At 39.8% G+C, this 17,301-nt stretch overlaps 1 protein-coding gene across 2 annotated transcripts in view; it reads left to right on the top strand.

Moving 5' to 3' along the window:
* syne2a (spectrin repeat containing, nuclear envelope 2a) overlaps positions 1-17,301 on the top strand; it is an 83,585-nt gene that overhangs the window by 51,819 nt on the left and 14,465 nt on the right. For both annotated transcript variants that reach the window (XM_087851928.1, XM_035908453.2), the window contains 20 exons: positions 338-470; positions 943-1,125; positions 1,632-1,781; positions 2,247-2,417; positions 2,763-2,918; positions 3,011-3,166; positions 3,712-3,882; positions 4,239-4,372; positions 4,533-4,728; positions 5,613-5,795; positions 5,952-6,065; positions 6,159-6,307; positions 7,044-7,191; positions 7,572-7,666; positions 8,382-8,613; positions 9,472-9,669; positions 11,535-11,642; positions 12,882-13,037; positions 15,131-15,289; positions 15,690-15,856. In XM_087851928.1, the coding sequence (XP_087708054.1) occupies positions 338-470; positions 943-1,125; positions 1,632-1,781; positions 2,247-2,417; positions 2,763-2,918; positions 3,011-3,166; positions 3,712-3,882; positions 4,239-4,372; positions 4,533-4,728; positions 5,613-5,795; positions 5,952-6,065; positions 6,159-6,307; positions 7,044-7,191; positions 7,572-7,666; positions 8,382-8,613; positions 9,472-9,669; positions 11,535-11,642; positions 12,882-13,037; positions 15,131-15,289; positions 15,690-15,856 (3,159 nt within the window). The remainder of the gene's footprint in view (positions 1-337; positions 471-942; positions 1,126-1,631; positions 1,782-2,246; positions 2,418-2,762; positions 2,919-3,010; positions 3,167-3,711; positions 3,883-4,238; positions 4,373-4,532; positions 4,729-5,612; positions 5,796-5,951; positions 6,066-6,158; positions 6,308-7,043; positions 7,192-7,571; positions 7,667-8,381; positions 8,614-9,471; positions 9,670-11,534; positions 11,643-12,881; positions 13,038-15,130; positions 15,290-15,689; positions 15,857-17,301) is intronic.

Genomic DNA, 17,301 nt, shown 5'->3' with positions numbered 1-17,301 from the left:
TTAGGTTTTTTTTAATTATGCTCAGAAATGTTGCCTGGAATCTTAGTCAGTAAAAAGTGAAGCACGGACCACACAAAACGTGCCAAATGAAAAACTGACATAAGCAAAGAATTACTACATGAGTTTCTACAGCAACAATTCAACACGTCTGTTGCACAGAAAGTTCCTTATATTAAATGTATTCTACAGTCCAGACATCAGAAAAAAAACCCACTCATTTACAAGCCCTATTTATCACTAGTGGACCCAAGCCCAAGTCCTTACCTCACTCTGTATGAAGGTACAGTCATGTTCTGCCCCACTGGTTGAGCTATGTGCTTTTCCATCCTCCCCACAGATTCCACACCAACTTTGACTTAGTCAGTGAATGGCTGGCTGGTGCCAACAAACACCTGAAGACTTTGTCAGGTCTGGTAAATCTCTCTGACCTGAGTCAGGAGTGTGTTCAAAGCAATCTCATCAAGCTGCTGGTAAGGCTTTTCTGTGTTCTCATCAAATAGCCTTTGACCTAAAGAAGATTAATAACAGCCCAGTCAAAGAATCGCTGCAGTCTGCCCCGAACATCCTAACATCTATCTTTTTCTTACTAGTTTGCTTTTTAATGAAATGATTACTCATCGTTCCTGTGGTTTAAGTCTTTTTCAAGCACTTGTAAAATGTTACACAACGCTACAATACAAGGTTGATATAAGCGGATACCATAACCCTAACCCTTTATTGCATTCTATTACATGATCATGAAGAAATTAATAAAAATTTGCTTCCTTATATGACAGAATATTTAATCCTGTCCCCAGCTTTAGTTAGAAAGGGCAAACACCACCTACAAAAAGTCCAAATAAATTAACACGAATTTGTAATGGATGGACATATGGGTCTAAACTGGCTGCTGGACCATATTGATCTGTTTTCTAATATTAGTTAACCTCAACATGTCCCCAGGACTTCTCCATGGAAGTGGAACGTATGTCTGTACTGAAGATGTCAGCATCCAAGGATGCTGCTCAGCTCTTCCAGCTGAGGCAGGCTGACTGCCCTGGACTGAGAACTCAGCTTACCCAACTGGAGAACAGCTGGAACCAGCTGACCTCTGACATGTCAAAAACCCAAGACCAGCTGCAACAGGTGCAGAATGTTTTCAAAAAAGACCCTAACTGTTAGATGAATAGCCCCTTTCTAGTGGTTTCTATAGCGGCCCAGTTTCAAATTTATTGAAGTACTGTTGGTTTTCAAAATTAATTGGGCCCTGAAAACTCCTCTTCAGTTAGGGGAGTGCAACCTTAAACCCTGTTGAAATCTATATGAGGGTGAGCGAGGATAGGGAGGACCATGAATCTAGAAGACAGCCATGATTCAATTTCTCCTGAGCATTTATCACCAGAGAGTGGAACCAGATATTTGGCTTTATAATCATTCTGATGTTTAAAAATTTGGCAATCACAGAGAAGATAAAAAAGATTTAATAATGCAGATGTGCACAAAGGTCAGATAGTAATGGAGCCGATGTTTAAAAATATAATTACATTGTTAGATAAATCATGTGAAGTAATCTAAAACACTAACTAAAGTTAGGAATATATGTCATGTAAAGTTAACCTCCCTGCTTTCTTCATTATCGTTTCCCCTTTTAGTGTCTCCTGGCAGCTCAGCCATCGATGGAGCTTCTCTCTGATCTGGAGGACTGGCTCAAACAGATGAAGAGCTGCATGAACCAGGAGAAAGAAAAAGTCCTCAAGGCCAGCAGTGCAGCTCAGGTCACTGAAATCCTGCAGAATTTCCAGGTACTTAAACCGCCTCTGTTTTCACTTTTTCCTCTGCATCTATTTCAATTGGTTATATTTGAAAGGTTATTTCAGTGCCAGTCTTTACTTTGAATTGAGGCAACCCATCCATCAATTTGCTTGACAATCAACAAGCAAGCATCTGAAATTTATACGTTGCTTTTTCCTTGAAAGGGTGCATCTCACTGTTCTCTCCTCGATATGGCTCTTATTTTTTCTGCTGTTATGTCAGTGACATCTATGAATCACATCCTGCAGTAAAAGCACTATAATTTAAACCACTAAAACAGTACTGATTTAATTCTTCAAAGACTGAAAGGTATGAAAAATGTAAGTTAAAAAAAGTGGCATAACAGAGGCATCTACATTAAATCAGATTTGTTGGTCTATTCAAGCAGGGGAGAATCTAGCATGGTTTTCGGTTCGGTTTGCATAGTTTTATTCATTTTTCATGTTGTTTTTTAGGCATTCAAAGCTGCTATGACCAATGGGCAGCTCCTCCTTCATTTCCTGTGTCAGCCCAGGCCTCAGATGGCAGACATCCAGGCAGTCATCTCTGAGCGTACAACGTTCGCAGAGGAACTCGGTGCCTCCAGGCTGCAGTGGCTGCACTTTCAGAGAGAGCTAGAGAGTCAGGTCTCTATCTCAGCAACTAATAAAACAGGCAGATTGCCACTAATCGGATGCAACTGTAACCTCTATGTTTATCCATCTGTCATATTTGTATTGATGCAAACAGATTTTTCAAGTTGGACACTGATAAAAGGCTATTATGTAAAAAATATGTGCGTGAGTTCATAGTGTGCTGCATCAGTGATTTATATCGGCACTGGAACCCCAAAGAGGCCATAAATCTATTTTACTTTACAGCAACAGGAACAAGAAAATACATTTTTAACACCAACTCGGCTATAAAGATATAACTTTTCATGACTTTTATGCTTGTTATGATTCATCCACAGTTTGTATTTTTCTCATCAGATTTGTGGCGCTGAGCAGATCCATCGCACTTGTGCAGAAAGGGAGAGGCGTTTGCAGTGTCTCCACGGCTGGATAGAGCAGCAGAAGAAGCAGCTGAATCAGTGGAAACAGCCCACCAGCCAAACTCTGGCTCATAAGGCTCTGTTGGAGTGGGAGGTAAAGTAACAGGAGCAAAGAGATGAGGGCCTTTTGTAGAGTATCATCCCCTCCACTCTGGTCTGATCTGATAATGTGGGGTTTTTTTTCAGGCTCTTGAGGGTAGAGTGAAGGAAGTGGCTGCAGCTCTACAAGAGTTAAAAACCACACAAGTGTACGATAAAAGGGAACAGGAGCGCCCATGTGATGTTGCCTTTTCTAATAAGGCAGAGGTCGTCAGTCATGCTTGCCGGGATCTCAGTCAAGAGGTAAAAGTCAGTCTTACTATAATTCAGTGGTAGATTACAGCATATTAAAACACAAGCTTTATAAGCTGTAAATCCTGTCCTGAGCAGATGATGAGAAGCATTTCGGCCTGAAACACCTTGGACAACATGTAAAGTTATTGCTTTATGCTTAAATAACACTTCCATACACAAAGGGGTCACTTATCGCGATAGACCCACAGTGACTCATCACTCAGTTTTTGAATTTTCCCTCTGCAAAGTGTTTTCAAGTTTATTGTTTTGGTTTTATGTCCTTCCACTCTTTCATTTGGTTTATTCTTTTTTCTGTCCCTTTTTCCAGATGTAGCAAACAAATTTCTGACAAACTCACCCTGATCAGCACCATATGCTAAACATGGTGCTTAGCGCAGTCATATGTCTTACAAGTTGCTCAATAACTGCACAGAATGCATGGAGTATTTTTTTTTTAAAAAATCATTCCAAATGTCAGATGAACTGAGCTTTATAAATAAAGCTCAAGTATAAATGATCTTTATAAATGGTCTTGTTTCTGGCGGCCTTTCTAGATGAAAGCTCTGAGACCTGCGCTTCAACAGGTTGTGGAGAAGTGGAGTTGTTTCCACAGAGATCTGAGGGATGTGACTCTGCACACCACCAGGGTGCGCTGTGCCTTTCAGCATCAACAAGCTCCTCTCTTCTTGCTGAAGCAGGCAGAGGGATACGTGGACTTCCTCCTGGTAAGCCTTGTTGGTGAACCTTTATATCCAACTGTGTGCATACAAAGACTTTAAAGCTACAAAAAAAAAAAATGACATGTTGTTATTCATTCTACAATTTATCATATTAATTAGTTTGACACGTCAGTTCCTGAAAGCCTTATATATTTGCCAGTGTTAAAGCAACAGTTTAGAAAAACAATGTTTTTGACCAACCAGCTGTAGCTGTATGAAGTTAAAAGCCCCTCATTCTAGTTGTGACAGATTTAGAATAGATGTAGGCACTCACAGATGTCAAGCCGTCAGTGCTTTTCAGTCTCTAAGCTTTAGTTTAGAGTAAGAAGGAATATAAAAGAAATGTGTTTTATGTCCCACAGCAACTCCAGGAGGAGGCTGGAAAAGGAGAAGCACTTTGGGCAGCTGTGAACAAATCGTGTCAGAGTCTTGTAGGGTCTCTCCATCATGGAGCGGCACAGGCGCTACGTGATGAAGTGGAAGGAGAACGAAAACGGTCAGAGGCCTGCGTTGCAGTGCACGCAGCAATATTTCAATTAACAACTAAACATGTTACAGTTGCAGACATCGTCAACTAAATCAGGCAACTATGGTCTTACTTTGTGCATGTTAGCGCTATACAGCCAGAAAGTAATCAAGCGTTTCATCCTTCTCAGGTGGCAGAACACGGTGCAGGAGATAAAGGAGGAAAACATAAAGACAGAAGAGACGCTTTTGGTCTGGCAGGAATACACTCGTCTCTCTTGTAGCTGCTCTGCACAGCAGAAACACCTGCAGCATGAGTGGGAGGAGCTATCAAGGTCATCACTTTCAGCTGGACACAACACTCAAGCCATAGATTGCTCAGTAAAGGTGAGTTTAGGGCTGTTACTAGACTGTCTATACAGAACAGCTTGTTAGCAGAAATCAGCTGCCTCATTCGCTTATGTAATGCTTCAGTATGCGTGTGTGAAGTTCTAGCAGTAAACCCACTGTGTTATCCACAATGTGATTTATGTCATAATAATAAAAAAATTCAAGTTATTGGATTTGTTTCATAAGGTTTTAAAGTAACTTAAGACTGAGTAGATCAAATATCTGAAAGCATGAATAAATTTAAGTGGTTGAATTGAAACTATTTCTGGGTTTATTAAAGGTTATCTTGAGCAAGCAAATAAGCTTATTAAGATTTAATAGATCTTATTTTTCATATCTGCCATTCTCAGTATTTAGAGTCATCAAATTCCCCCTTTGACTCATCCTGTACCTGGCATTGGTTCAGGGAGTACACGAATTACATTCACAATTTAATTAAATGTTTTTCTCAATGACTGATCCTCTATTCTTGGAACTGAACAGGCAGCATGCATTTACTGGCAGAAATATCCAAGGTGGTCTGTTCAGTTTTCATACATCTGATGTCCCCTCTTTGTGCGTAATTCTGATGCAGTATTACGAGTTTAATTTGGAAATTCTTTCTTTTTCTTTTTTTTTTTTTAACAAAAAGCTTTTGCGGTGCTATTAATATTGGGGTTTTTCTTCTTCAAAATACACAGAAAAGTGTATTTTGTCAGAAAAAGAAGCTCTGATCTTCTGCTTTATTTTTTTTTAATCCTCAAATAAATTAGATGAAAACAATTTGAAAGGTTAAAAAGTTTTTCTGTTAAAGCTGCTGCTTAAAATTAAACACACTACATGGATATATATGAATATGACAAATCAGAATTTTGTGTTTTGTTTTTTGTTCTTTTATCCAGAAGTTGCAGGGTGCTGCTGAAGAGCTGCAAAACATCATGGGAGATGTCTTAGCAGCATCCAAGCCTCTTATTCGTCGGCTAGAACCGCTACCTGCAAATTTAATAGAATCAGAAACCAGACTGCTGTCGCGTGGCATCCTGTTGCTAAACGAGGCAATTGCAGGGAAAAAGAGGAGTGTTGAGGTGAGGGAAGTTATGTGAAATATTTGCTTGTGCAGTTTTCTTTCAGTCTAGCTTCCCACTGTATGAGAATTTATTATCGTCACATTGAGTGCGGAGGGACACTTTCTCAAACTCAAACTGGTATATATATACAGTTACATTTCTTTGAATGTGCAGGAGGATTTAGAGCAACGTAAACTATTTCACGCCCAACTGGAGGTGCTCAAAAAGGAGATGCAGGACTTACAGCAGAATCTAAAGGCCGGCAAAGATAACACAGACTCTGTAAAGGTTCGTCGGACTCACTATTGTCTACATCCCTGTACACTTTATTAACAAATGCTCTTAAACTACAGTTGTTTCAAATATTTCCTGGGTTTGCAGCAGGTACTCCAGGAGCTCTGTGGTCTGTTTCCATCATTGCTGGATATCAGAGACATGAGTGGCCACGTGAACCTTAACAAACAGGAGTCAGAGAGACTGCACATACTTATCAGGGAGTGGGTCGAAGTCATGACTCGTTCATCAGACAGGTGAGGAAGTTCAAGTCACGAGAAAGCAAAGATAGTAATCTATGTGTAGCTGTCTGGACATTTAACAGTTTTTCAGGCAAATTCAGATATTTATGTATCACATAGCAGTGTACAATCATCATAAATAGAAAGTATAACCTCTATTCTTAGGTTTTACATATTATAACACAGTAAATATAATTAGGTTCTTACCGGGGTAAAGGTTAGCTAAATACAATCTCTTTTATCAATTAACTCACTTTTAAAAATAAATAAAATTACTTAATTTTTATTTTGACTGTGAACGTGAGAATTGCACGTCAGTTTCGTTGTTCAGTGTTTGATTGCTACAATGGCAGTAAAAGATTCTGATTCTGAAGTACAACAAGAGATATTACACTGCGTCTGTTGGGAAGCACTAATGCAGCAATTCATTACATTTTTGTTAAATGAGTAATATATGGTGTATGCCATATATGTTATATGTTATATATGTTATATATTAATTTGAGCTTATAGTTACTTAATTTTAATTTCTGCAATGGACCAGATTCTTTTTATTGTGTCCTGATACATAAAGCTTCATAACTGAAGGTGGGGGTGATTTTTTTGTAGTGTTGTTGTCTATTGCCAAATTCTTCTGAGCAATAACTTATTGTGTCATTTTCTGGAGACAATGGATGCACTGAGTGTTATTTTTCTGAGCTGTAGTAAAAGAAAGCTTTGCATGTTGTTGTGTGTTATATTTCTTTCCAAGAGAACTGCAGGATGAGTGCCAGCGTTCCCTGAGCTTTCAGGAAAAGAGTGGAAGATTGACACAGATCAAGGAGAAACTGGAGCAGGAAGCAGTGTGCAGAAAAAATCCGAGTTATCCAAGCCTTCAAGAGATGCTGATTGTCCATCAGGTAGAATATGTTTTATTCATTTTTAGTTATAACAACTTTTAGTTATAAAAACTATGTAAAAACTGCTCTATTAGCTCATTTTAATCAGCAAAGTTGATAATCATCTTTATACCTCCTATGAGTAACTATTTGAAAAATGTGATAATTCACATTCACAAGCCAAACTAATGACCTCCTCGACCCAGTAATTTAATTTATCGCTGAGACTGAGAGCATTGCAGCACTGGAGCAATTTTCATGTTATTTTGAAGAAAAGCTGTAATGCTGCAAGAAATGTAATTACAATTTTATTACACTTTTGAAGTGTTTAATCGTAAACAGTGTTTATTTAAAAAAAAAAAAAAAAAAGATAAAGAGTGCCCTCTTTTCTGCTCCCACAGAGACTTCAGGCTGACATAATTGTTGGACATCAGCTTCTGCAGCATCTTCTCTGTGATGCAATCAAATCCATGGAAAAAGAAACAGGAGAGAAAAGGTAAATGATGGATAAGTCAAGAAAAGGCTTAGAAGTAAATACTTTGCATATAATTATTTTACATAAAATGCTTGTTTGTTGTTGCTAGTGTAATAAAATAACAACTGTATCAGTAGTATTTTCTTTAAATACATGAGACATTAAATGGTCAAAGTATAATCATAAAAGAAAATGTTTGTAGAGTGCATACCCTTTTGATTTGTGTGGAAAATAATACAGCTGCAAGGATCCATTGCAAAAGAAATGGCTGTGGTGATTTCAATAATGAGAGGTGGTTATTATGAGGTCTTAAACTAACTGAAAACAAATTACTGTGTGTGTGTGCATGGCAGACAACTGCTGTATTTTTCCTCGATGTCCTTGAATCCATCGTTGAATTTTGAGAAGCTGGGAACGGTTTCAGAATTTTGAAAGAATCCAGAGGGAATTTTCCCTCGCTGCTGGATCAGACATTTTTAAGATCCCACTTATTTTGCAGCTGGTAATTTATAGATTGCAGAAAAATCAGCTGTGACAGAAATGTCCTTATGCTGCATTAGTTGTAAAATTTTATGCTTTTTGTTTTTATGTGTGTATATATGTGGACACACTGTAACACAGTTTTTTTTTTCCGCCTCCATTTTATTTTATTTGTTTATGTGGTTTTAGTTTTAGTTGATTGTTTTGGACCCAATGACACACAAAAACTGAAATTGTATTTTGTTGGTTTGTACAGATCTGAGCTCACGGCACAAGTGGTCAGTTTAAAGAATGGCTGGTTCAGCTCCGTGGCTCTGGCTGGTCAAAGCCGGACCTTAACAAAGGAACAGCTGCACCAATGGAGAATCTACAAGAATGGTTTGAAACATCTGTGGAAGTTGTTGAGGGACGCTGACTCTTTGCTGCCCCCAACTGGATGCTTTCTCTGTGCAGTGGATCAGCTGCAGGACTGTGTGGATGATTACCAGGTCAGTATAAAAATGTATTTTACAATACAGTGAAATTTTTTTTTGTTTTTACTGTATAAAGTCTGACCATGAAGTTTAAGTAATCCACCCATAAAAATGTGGGGGATTTGCTACGTTCATGAAGATTTCACAGTTCTCAAACCCACAGACACTGCATCAGGGCATGAGTGTTACCAGGAGCACGCTCATTGTTTGTTTTATTTTTCACGAGATTGCGCACTAGAAATTCCTCCTATGGCTGCGAGTGTACATCAGTAAAAGACATGTCTGAATGGTAATCCATACCATTGTGTGCCAGCATGCAAAAGTTGTTGTTGTTTGCCTAAACCAACACAATCTTTGCCAAGGAACCAGCCATACTCACCAGGCTTAGCTCATTTGTCTATGTGTCCAAAACCAGAATCAGCAGAGACAATTCATTTCAGTTAACCTCAGTGTTATTTTATATAGTTGCTTCAAGGCGCTTTGTATTGTAAAGACCCTGCAATGATACAGAGAAAACCCCAACAATCAAATGATCCCCTATGAGCAAGCACTTTGGCAACAGTGGGAAGAAAAAATGATCTTTTAACAGGAAGAAACCTCCAGCAAAACTAGGCTCAGGGAGGGGCGGCCGTCTGCTGTGACCAGTTGGGGGTGAGGGGAAGAAGACATCACAAAAGCCATGCTGTGGAAGAGAGGAACGAAGGAAAAGGGGACAGAAAGGGACTTCAATCTAGAGCAGCTGAAGTCACAGAGATGCATGAGAAGAGGGCTTTGAAAGGGAGATCAGTTTTATTAACTTAACGTTTTAGGTTTTTAACGTTTTTACTCAAAATTTTCACCCTAACGACTATTTCTCCCCACATTTTTTCAAAGTGTATCACAGAGTCTCTGGATCAGCACTCCACTGTGTACACCCAGACACTGAAGGCTGGAAAACATCTGTGTGAAACAATGAAGGACTCAGAGTGTCACAGTCGACTGCAGTCAGAGCTTCAGGCCATAGATGAAGCCTGGCAACGAACCACATCACTACTGAGGGAAAGAAGAGACATGCTTTACACCACTGTTAAGGTAACATGCCTGTGTTTATTTTTTAGCATTTTTATGCTATATCTGAATCATCAGTTATTTAAAAGTGTACGAGTCTCACTTTTTTGATTAATAGTCAAAAGTCTTTATACAGTTCAGAAAGACCCAAGAAACCCAAAGCTGAAAATTCAGAAAACATAGTGGTCAATTTGCCATAATTTCCTGGGAATTCACTACCATCAGGGACCTGCAGGAGACAGATTCATGTGTCACTTTTAACAAAAAAAAAGCCCACCCCCACCCGCCTGAAAGGTTTTTATCAATCATTAACAATAAAGAACAAGTTGAACTTTGGTGAAATAAAGGTCAGCACAGCAAACTCCTTCCCATTGGTTTTCACTGCATGAATCATACTCATTCAGCTTAGTTTTACTCCATAGCCTCACCAGGAGGGCCCAACCCACAGATTTATAACCGCTGACAGAGCAAGTCATTCTCATTCACTTGGATCATTTCTCGCTGGCTGAGCTTGATATACTGGATTGTGGCACCCAACACATCACACCCAACATGTTAATACAGTGTGAACTGCTGTATTTGATTTAAACTGATCAAGCCTAACCCAAAGGACCAAATGAAAGTATCAGGAAGTAAAAGTAAAAAAAAATAAATAACAAACAACAAAAATGAGTGTGTTTTATTACCACACTCCTAACATACACTTGTAGCTCTCTAAAATAGGACAAGTATTGCCTCAACTGTTGTATCAAGGCTCCAACACCAAAGGAAACATTTTGCATAACATGAAAAGATGTAGGTGAGAAAGAAAATCTACACATATAAAAGGCAAGATAAACATTTACCATCCACTCTCCAGCTTAATCAAGAGACAGTATATTAGGTTTTACCTTAAAACTGCATTTATATCACTGCCTGATATATTTTGAGTATTTAGAAAACTGCACCTTCAGGAAAATCAAGAAAAAGAGTGTGTCTGTGCACTAACAAAGGAGTAGGAGGTGTCTGCTTTGCATGACCCATATCTAGGACCTGATCCCAAACAACCCATACATACACACACACACACACACACTCAAGCTGGTGTGTTGCCCTGGCACTGAGCTCCTGCCAAGAGGGATCAAAGAGCGACTCAAATCTCTCCATGATCCACATCCAGAGACAGCTGGTTGCCAGTGTCTTCCCCTTTCATTCCTTCAGTGCTGTACCGTAAGACCTAGACAGACCAGACATCGAACAAAATACCACCCTAATCTCATATTACAAGTAATACCTTTAAAAAATACCTTTAAAAATACCGATACATGAGCACACCCTTTCATTATTTTTCGTCAAGTCCCGCTAAGCGTGCTTGCTCTCTGACTATTAGAATATTCAGATCCTAACATTTGTGCTGGGTGAGCTGTGTTAATTATGACATCTGACTGGTTTCGTGACCAGAGAGAGGTCAGGCAAAGTTGTGTTAACCCCTTTAAGCTCAACAGGATCCAACCCGGACAAGGGAAATCCCTCTGAACAGCGTTTTAAAGGTCAGATCACACATAGATTGATAGAAAAACAGAACTGACTACTGCAGACATCATATAGAATAATATATTACATTTTTAAGGACCCAAAGAGCTATGGTTTTGTAACATTTAAAAAAAATTCACTCAGGATTTATCACAGCATCTGAAAGCTTTACTGTTGAAAAACTAAGAACACTGATGACATTCTGAGTTTTTTTCCTTTTGTGGGGTTCATTAAATTTATTTTTGGAAGGCACATTTGGTGTCTGATAATTTAACATGTTAAAGCTGTCCCTGTCTTCTCTGAGGCATTTTTTATTGACGTGTTTTCAAGCACACTCCAGAGATCTCTGACCGCTCTGTGTCACGCTGCTTGTCTAGATGTGGTCTCGGTGTCAGGAAGGAATCAGCAACATCGTGTCTGAAATGCACGAGTTAAAGATGAAACAACAGACGCGTGAAAGACCGGAGGACTCCGCTCTTATCCAGGTGATTTAATATTGTAAAGGATGTGTTTTCATGTGTTTGTGAATGTGTGAAAAGTAGAGGGATATAAATTGTATAAAACTGCTGTGGGTATTTCAGAGCTCCACTTTTCTAACAGTGGGGTGAAAATACATTTCATAACATACTGTTAAATAAATTAAGGCAATTTTTGATAATAAAATGAGCTGCTATGCTGTATGGTTTTCCAGACAGAATAGAACCTTTTGTACTCAGTTGTGCATATGAAATCTACCTCTATTCATCAAAGCAGTTAAAGAGCTTTTAAGCTTTATTATAGTTTTATTGCAATCAGCCTGCACAAAGTTTCAACAGTAATGCAACTCCATATATAATAAATGTGCATGTTTGCTACTTTTCTAAAGCATTAAATTATCTAGAAAACACACAATCTGTAATTTACAAGTTCAAATATGTAGAAATATGGCCTTTGGTTCTGTCAGTGCAGAGAAGATTAACTCTGTTTAGATTCAATTTGGATTTTAATGCATGAAAATACATTTAAATTTGTGCTTTAATATATGGATATGAGAAATGCTTTATATCAAGGACTATCAAGGCTTTCAGACACCTGCATTCCTGATAATAGGGTTTTCACATTTTAGTACTGCGGCTTCTTTCGCCAAGGACAGTCACCTTCTCTGCTTTGGAAACAGTCTTTAAAAAACTCTTTGTATTAACTGAGTAGGACCTCGTTCTCTGCAAATTAATTCTCAGAATCAGATCCACATGCTGCAGAAAAACAGGTACTGAGGGTTGCCAGCAGTGGGCATTGTGTAATTTACTGAAATAATATACTTACTGGGAAAAAAAGCAGAAGAACAGAAACTGTTTTGTCATTGCTGTAACACTGAAAATGTGACACCTCTCTATGTATGCCATTGGCACCTATATGACAGTAACCTATCATTTAAATCCCAATTAATCATTTGCAGTTTTCTGGACTGGTCTGAAAACTAGCCAGTTTCTGAACACTTCAACTCCATCAGTAGCTACCCCCATCCCACCAGAGAACCTCTGAGTTTACCCCCACCCCTCCTTTATTTAATATCCCCATGCTTTCACTCCCCTCCCCCTTTCTACCCCTTCTACCCTCCCCCTGTCCCGTCCACAGCCTTTTAATCTGGACGGTCAGAGCGAAAAGAGAGAAGCGTGTTCACACACAACTTGTACATGGCTATCTGACCGGGTGCTCAAGTGTGCATGCTTGTGTGTGTTATGCAGGAGACTGAGCTCTCTCTGCAGCATTTGGCCATCGGATTGAAGGAACTGGCCAACATGAAGACGGACCTGTCCCAGTATGTCACGGCCAGTGACTCGGCTCTGCTGGAGAAGCAGCTGGAGCAACTCCACAGTCAGTGGGAAGAGCTGTGTATGAAGGTGAGAACTGACAGAGAAGTTGATATGTAAACAGAGAGCGGGGGGACTGTGTGTCTTAGGGACTGCAGATGAAACAGGTAAGAGAGAGAAAGAGAGGTTGGGGAGAGAAGGAGGGAAAAGTTGCTACCAGCTGTGTTTTGGCGGTGACCAGCAGCACAAAGCCTTACAACACACGGAGACACGCACACAAACACACACAGACACTTACACTCATTTGTGTGAGAAAAGAGCCAGCATGCGCAGGTTCATGGAGGGAAAACTGCATCTGTCTCCTTTTCAGCAATTTGCCTCCCTGCAAGCCAAATGACTTGTTTGTTAATATTTCCTCTGCAGTTTGGTGAATCTCACAGGTTGTTTTTAGATTGTATCCAGCAGAGCTTGTTCTGCTCGTATCAGCCAAGTAAAGAGAAGTCTTTTTAAAGTGAGAGCTTGAAAAAGTCAGGCTACCACAGCAGTCACATGAAGCTGTCTAAAACAACAGGGGGTTAATTCTGTAACTACATTATTGCAGAAAGTAGCTCCGCTGTATACACACAGGCTCAAATTCCTGCGACTAAGTCTTTCGGCTTAAGCACAAAATCACTCTTTTTCTTGAGAAACACACAGTTATGACAAGCTCTATACATTTTTGTCAGGGATTATGGTTTAATTTATGCTCATGCTAATAGAGTCCCCAATTATAGTCCACCTGCCCCTGTCTTGGCAGGAGTTACTGGGTTTCACGGTTATAGCAACAGCAGCCAGGAATGCATTGTGTGTGTAGTACTCTTGTTTTCTGTATGCAAACTGAAGTAGTTAACCTTAACTTTGCACAATACCATCATGTAATTGCCTGAAAGCCGTCTGATTTCTTCCAGTAAAGACCACTCACTCACAGTTAGGTGTGTGTGATTTTTGTACTGAATCGTTTTTGTTAGTTTGATATAGAAAAGTCTAGACAGTAGTCTTAAAACGAATTTTTGTTAGTTTCAGCTGATAGATCACACCAAACATTTTTAATCCGTATTCATCCCTGACATGGCCGGGGGACGTGGATCTGAGCCACTGCAGTTTCCTCTGCATAGTTAACAGGTGGTAGGTGGGGGAAGCCACCGGAATGGGTCTGATGAGCAGATGGCTCGGCTGGGCTAAGGGGGATTCAAGGGACTGGATCTATTGTTCCAGGGAAGCACTAAGTCCTCACAGGGTGACCGCGGCTCACAATGCACCCTAAATTCTCCTCCATTCCGATGCCAGTTCATTAAAACCAAAGCAGGGCTCATTTTAAAATAAAAGTGTCACTGAGCAATAAACTATGGCTGATGTAACATGCCCCATGGGCATGCTAAGCCCTTTAGCTTCAAAAAGATTATCACCCCCCGCAGCAATGAAATGGGGTGTTTTCATGGTATTAAGCTGTCATTAGGTAAATGGACCCTGTTAATTTCATCAAATATCAAGACTCTCCTGGGGATTTTTCTCAATTCAGTTGATTACTGATTCTGTTGGAGATGAAATGCTATTTAACTGTAGCAAGAGAACATTTTTACCATGTTTTAATCTTTAATACCATGTAATCACACATTTTTATGCATGGGGCTTTTGAAGTGCCCTACAAATTTCATCAGTTATACACCCAGTTGCACCACACAAATGCTTTTTTGTGCACTATATTTGGGTCAGACTGTTTCTTGGATGCATACCAGGGGGAGTCAAAACAATTAACCCTGTTTCAGTCATAAAGAGGTTGGTCACCACTCTTTTTGTTGTTTCCTGCAAGTCGACAGTAAATTTGCCAAAGAAAGTACCACGTTTACAACTATAGATGATTTTTCTCTCCATGACCTGCTTGTTAATTGTAACAAAACATTGTAAAAGATCTTGGAAAGTTTTAGTTAGAGAATCAGTAGATGTGCTCTGCACCATAGCACTTTGTAACTGCCAGCACTGAAGATTTATTAGAGTGAATTATTTTAGCGGGGCTTTATATTGTAGCAGTATACCCAATGTGCAAACATAGCATGGTGATTATCTGAGAATAGGTAGTTCACACTTGTAATCTTTAACTTACAGCACTGCTTAAACACCACTTTTATTGCTTTGACTCTTCCCAGGTGTCATCGCGCAAGCAGGAAATCGCAGATCGTCTCAATGCGTGGACCATCTTCAATGACAAAAACAAGGAGTTCTGTGATTGGCTGACTCAGATGGAGCACAAAGTGTGCCACCGGGGAGAGCTGAGCATCAAAGAAATGGTGGAGAAACTAAAGAAGGTACGAGGCGTTGCCCAACACTGGAGTTTCATAGACCATAATCACCTCAACCACGAAGGGATTGTTTATGGGTATTATTATGACATTACTTTGAGAAAGTGTGTGTTCCAAACACTAGTTCATGAACTAAGGCATTCATATAAGCTCTATTTTAAGTCCAGGGCAGGTTTAATGAATATAACTCATTCATTTTATGCCTTTGGACTAAAACTTGATTAGGTGTGAAAAAACAGACAACATTTGGCTAATTGCCCTGTATCGTTAATCGTGAGTTTTGATGTGGTTTGAGAACCACTGGAATAGTTTCCAGGTTTTCCAAGGTTACTTGCTGTTTTAAGGACTAAATGTTCACAAAGGATATAATGTTCATATATCAGCATCGTTTCATGTTTCCTTACAGGACTGTATGGAGGAAATTAACTTGTTTAGTGAGAATAAAAGCCACCTGAAACAGCTGGGAGAGCAGTTGCTTCTAGCCAGCGATGAGGCCAAGCAGGCACAGGTCCACGAGTCGCTGCAGGAAGTCAACCAGCGCTGGCACAACCTCTTCCACCAAATCGAAGCCAGGTGAGAGCAACCACAGAAGCTACATGGTGTGACCTGCTAACAAAAGTGTTTATTTATGCCAGTTAAACACTTTGCAAAAGGCACTTAAGAAAGCAAATTGTGTATATACAGTGTGGCTCCCCATTCAGGAAGCACCTTTCAAAGACTAAAAGTAAAGTTATGATAAGAATAAAAGTTGAAGTGTGTATTTGTGCATGTGGCCAATGGTTTATAGAAGATTCAGGTTTACTGTGTACAGAACCAGCAATTCACATCATTATCCCCCCACCGAGCACTTTTCACATCAAACCTACTCAGCAGTAAAAGGCATAATTAAGGACCAAAAAGGCTGTAATTAAAGAGCAGCTCTTCTGTGTATCCATCCACCTGCTGCTGCGTTAGCTATGCTCTGCAGCTGTCAGGAATACATGGCCTCCAATGTTCAGACTGCAGAGGTTAAGCCTCTGTGTTTGTAAACTGTTACTGCCCCCCCTGACCCCTTAAAAACAGATGGACAGTCCTGTGGAAGAGCAGGAGATACAGACTCCTCTTTTTGCACTGCTGTTTAGCCCCTCCACCTCTACCATGAAAAAAATTGGCTGCGCCTAGCCTCAGACGGGAGCATATGTCCACTCTGAAAAAACCCCTCCCTCTCTGTAGCCTGTCAATGGGATAACTATTGAAGGTGGGTGGGTGGGAGGGATGCATATGTCGGTATGTATTAATTGCTGATTTTCAAATTGAGGCCCTCTCAAAAGACCTCTCAAAAGCAGATCTAAGCTGACTTGACCACATGTAGACAAGATGGGAGCCAAGAATTCTTCATGGAGAAGAGTTTCTCTGCCATCCTATAATGCTGCCAATAGATGAACTACACTGTCTCTGTTTTTTTAACTGTCTGCCTCTGCTAGAAACATGGCATGCACTTTTTAAACCCAGAACAGTCAGCCAACGTTTGCTAGTGAACTTAACTGAGCAAAGTCCTGGAACCTAAATTAATTTAGATGCTTCTAATGGAAAAAAAAGTGTGAAACTATGAGGTTTCTTTATACACTTCTGTATGTAAATTGCAGAAGTGAAAATTCTGCACGAATGAGCAGCATTCATGCTCCTTATCTATGTTTTATTTTCAATCGCTAGTAGGCATGATTTAAATAGTCATTGCAGTGTGTAGCTTAATCTTTAGTTCAGGGAATAATTATCTAAAAAACATCATACTGGATTAAACAAGTACTGTAAGAACAGTAAATGCCTTTTGGAGGTCAGTGTCTGGCTAACTTTGAGCCCTCCTGTGGTCGCTGTACTTTATAGCCATGCATCCTCTCTTATCCTCCAACTCCTTTCTGCTTCATTTTCTCTATCCATTCTCTTCGTGTCCTTTTCCTGAGCGAGTGCCTCTGACCGGGTTTTGTTTCTTTGTTTGGCCTCGGCGTGAAGCTGCTGGCCTTTGTTAGCCTGTCAGAGGT

Source organism: Neolamprologus brichardi, chromosome 15 (genome assembly GCF_056152115.1).
Source record: "Neolamprologus brichardi isolate AB-2024 chromosome 15, ASM5615211v1, whole genome shotgun sequence".
Lineage (NCBI taxonomy): Eukaryota > Metazoa > Chordata > Actinopteri > Cichliformes > Cichlidae > Neolamprologus > Neolamprologus brichardi.
This window is presented reverse-complemented; position numbering and strand designations above follow the sequence as displayed.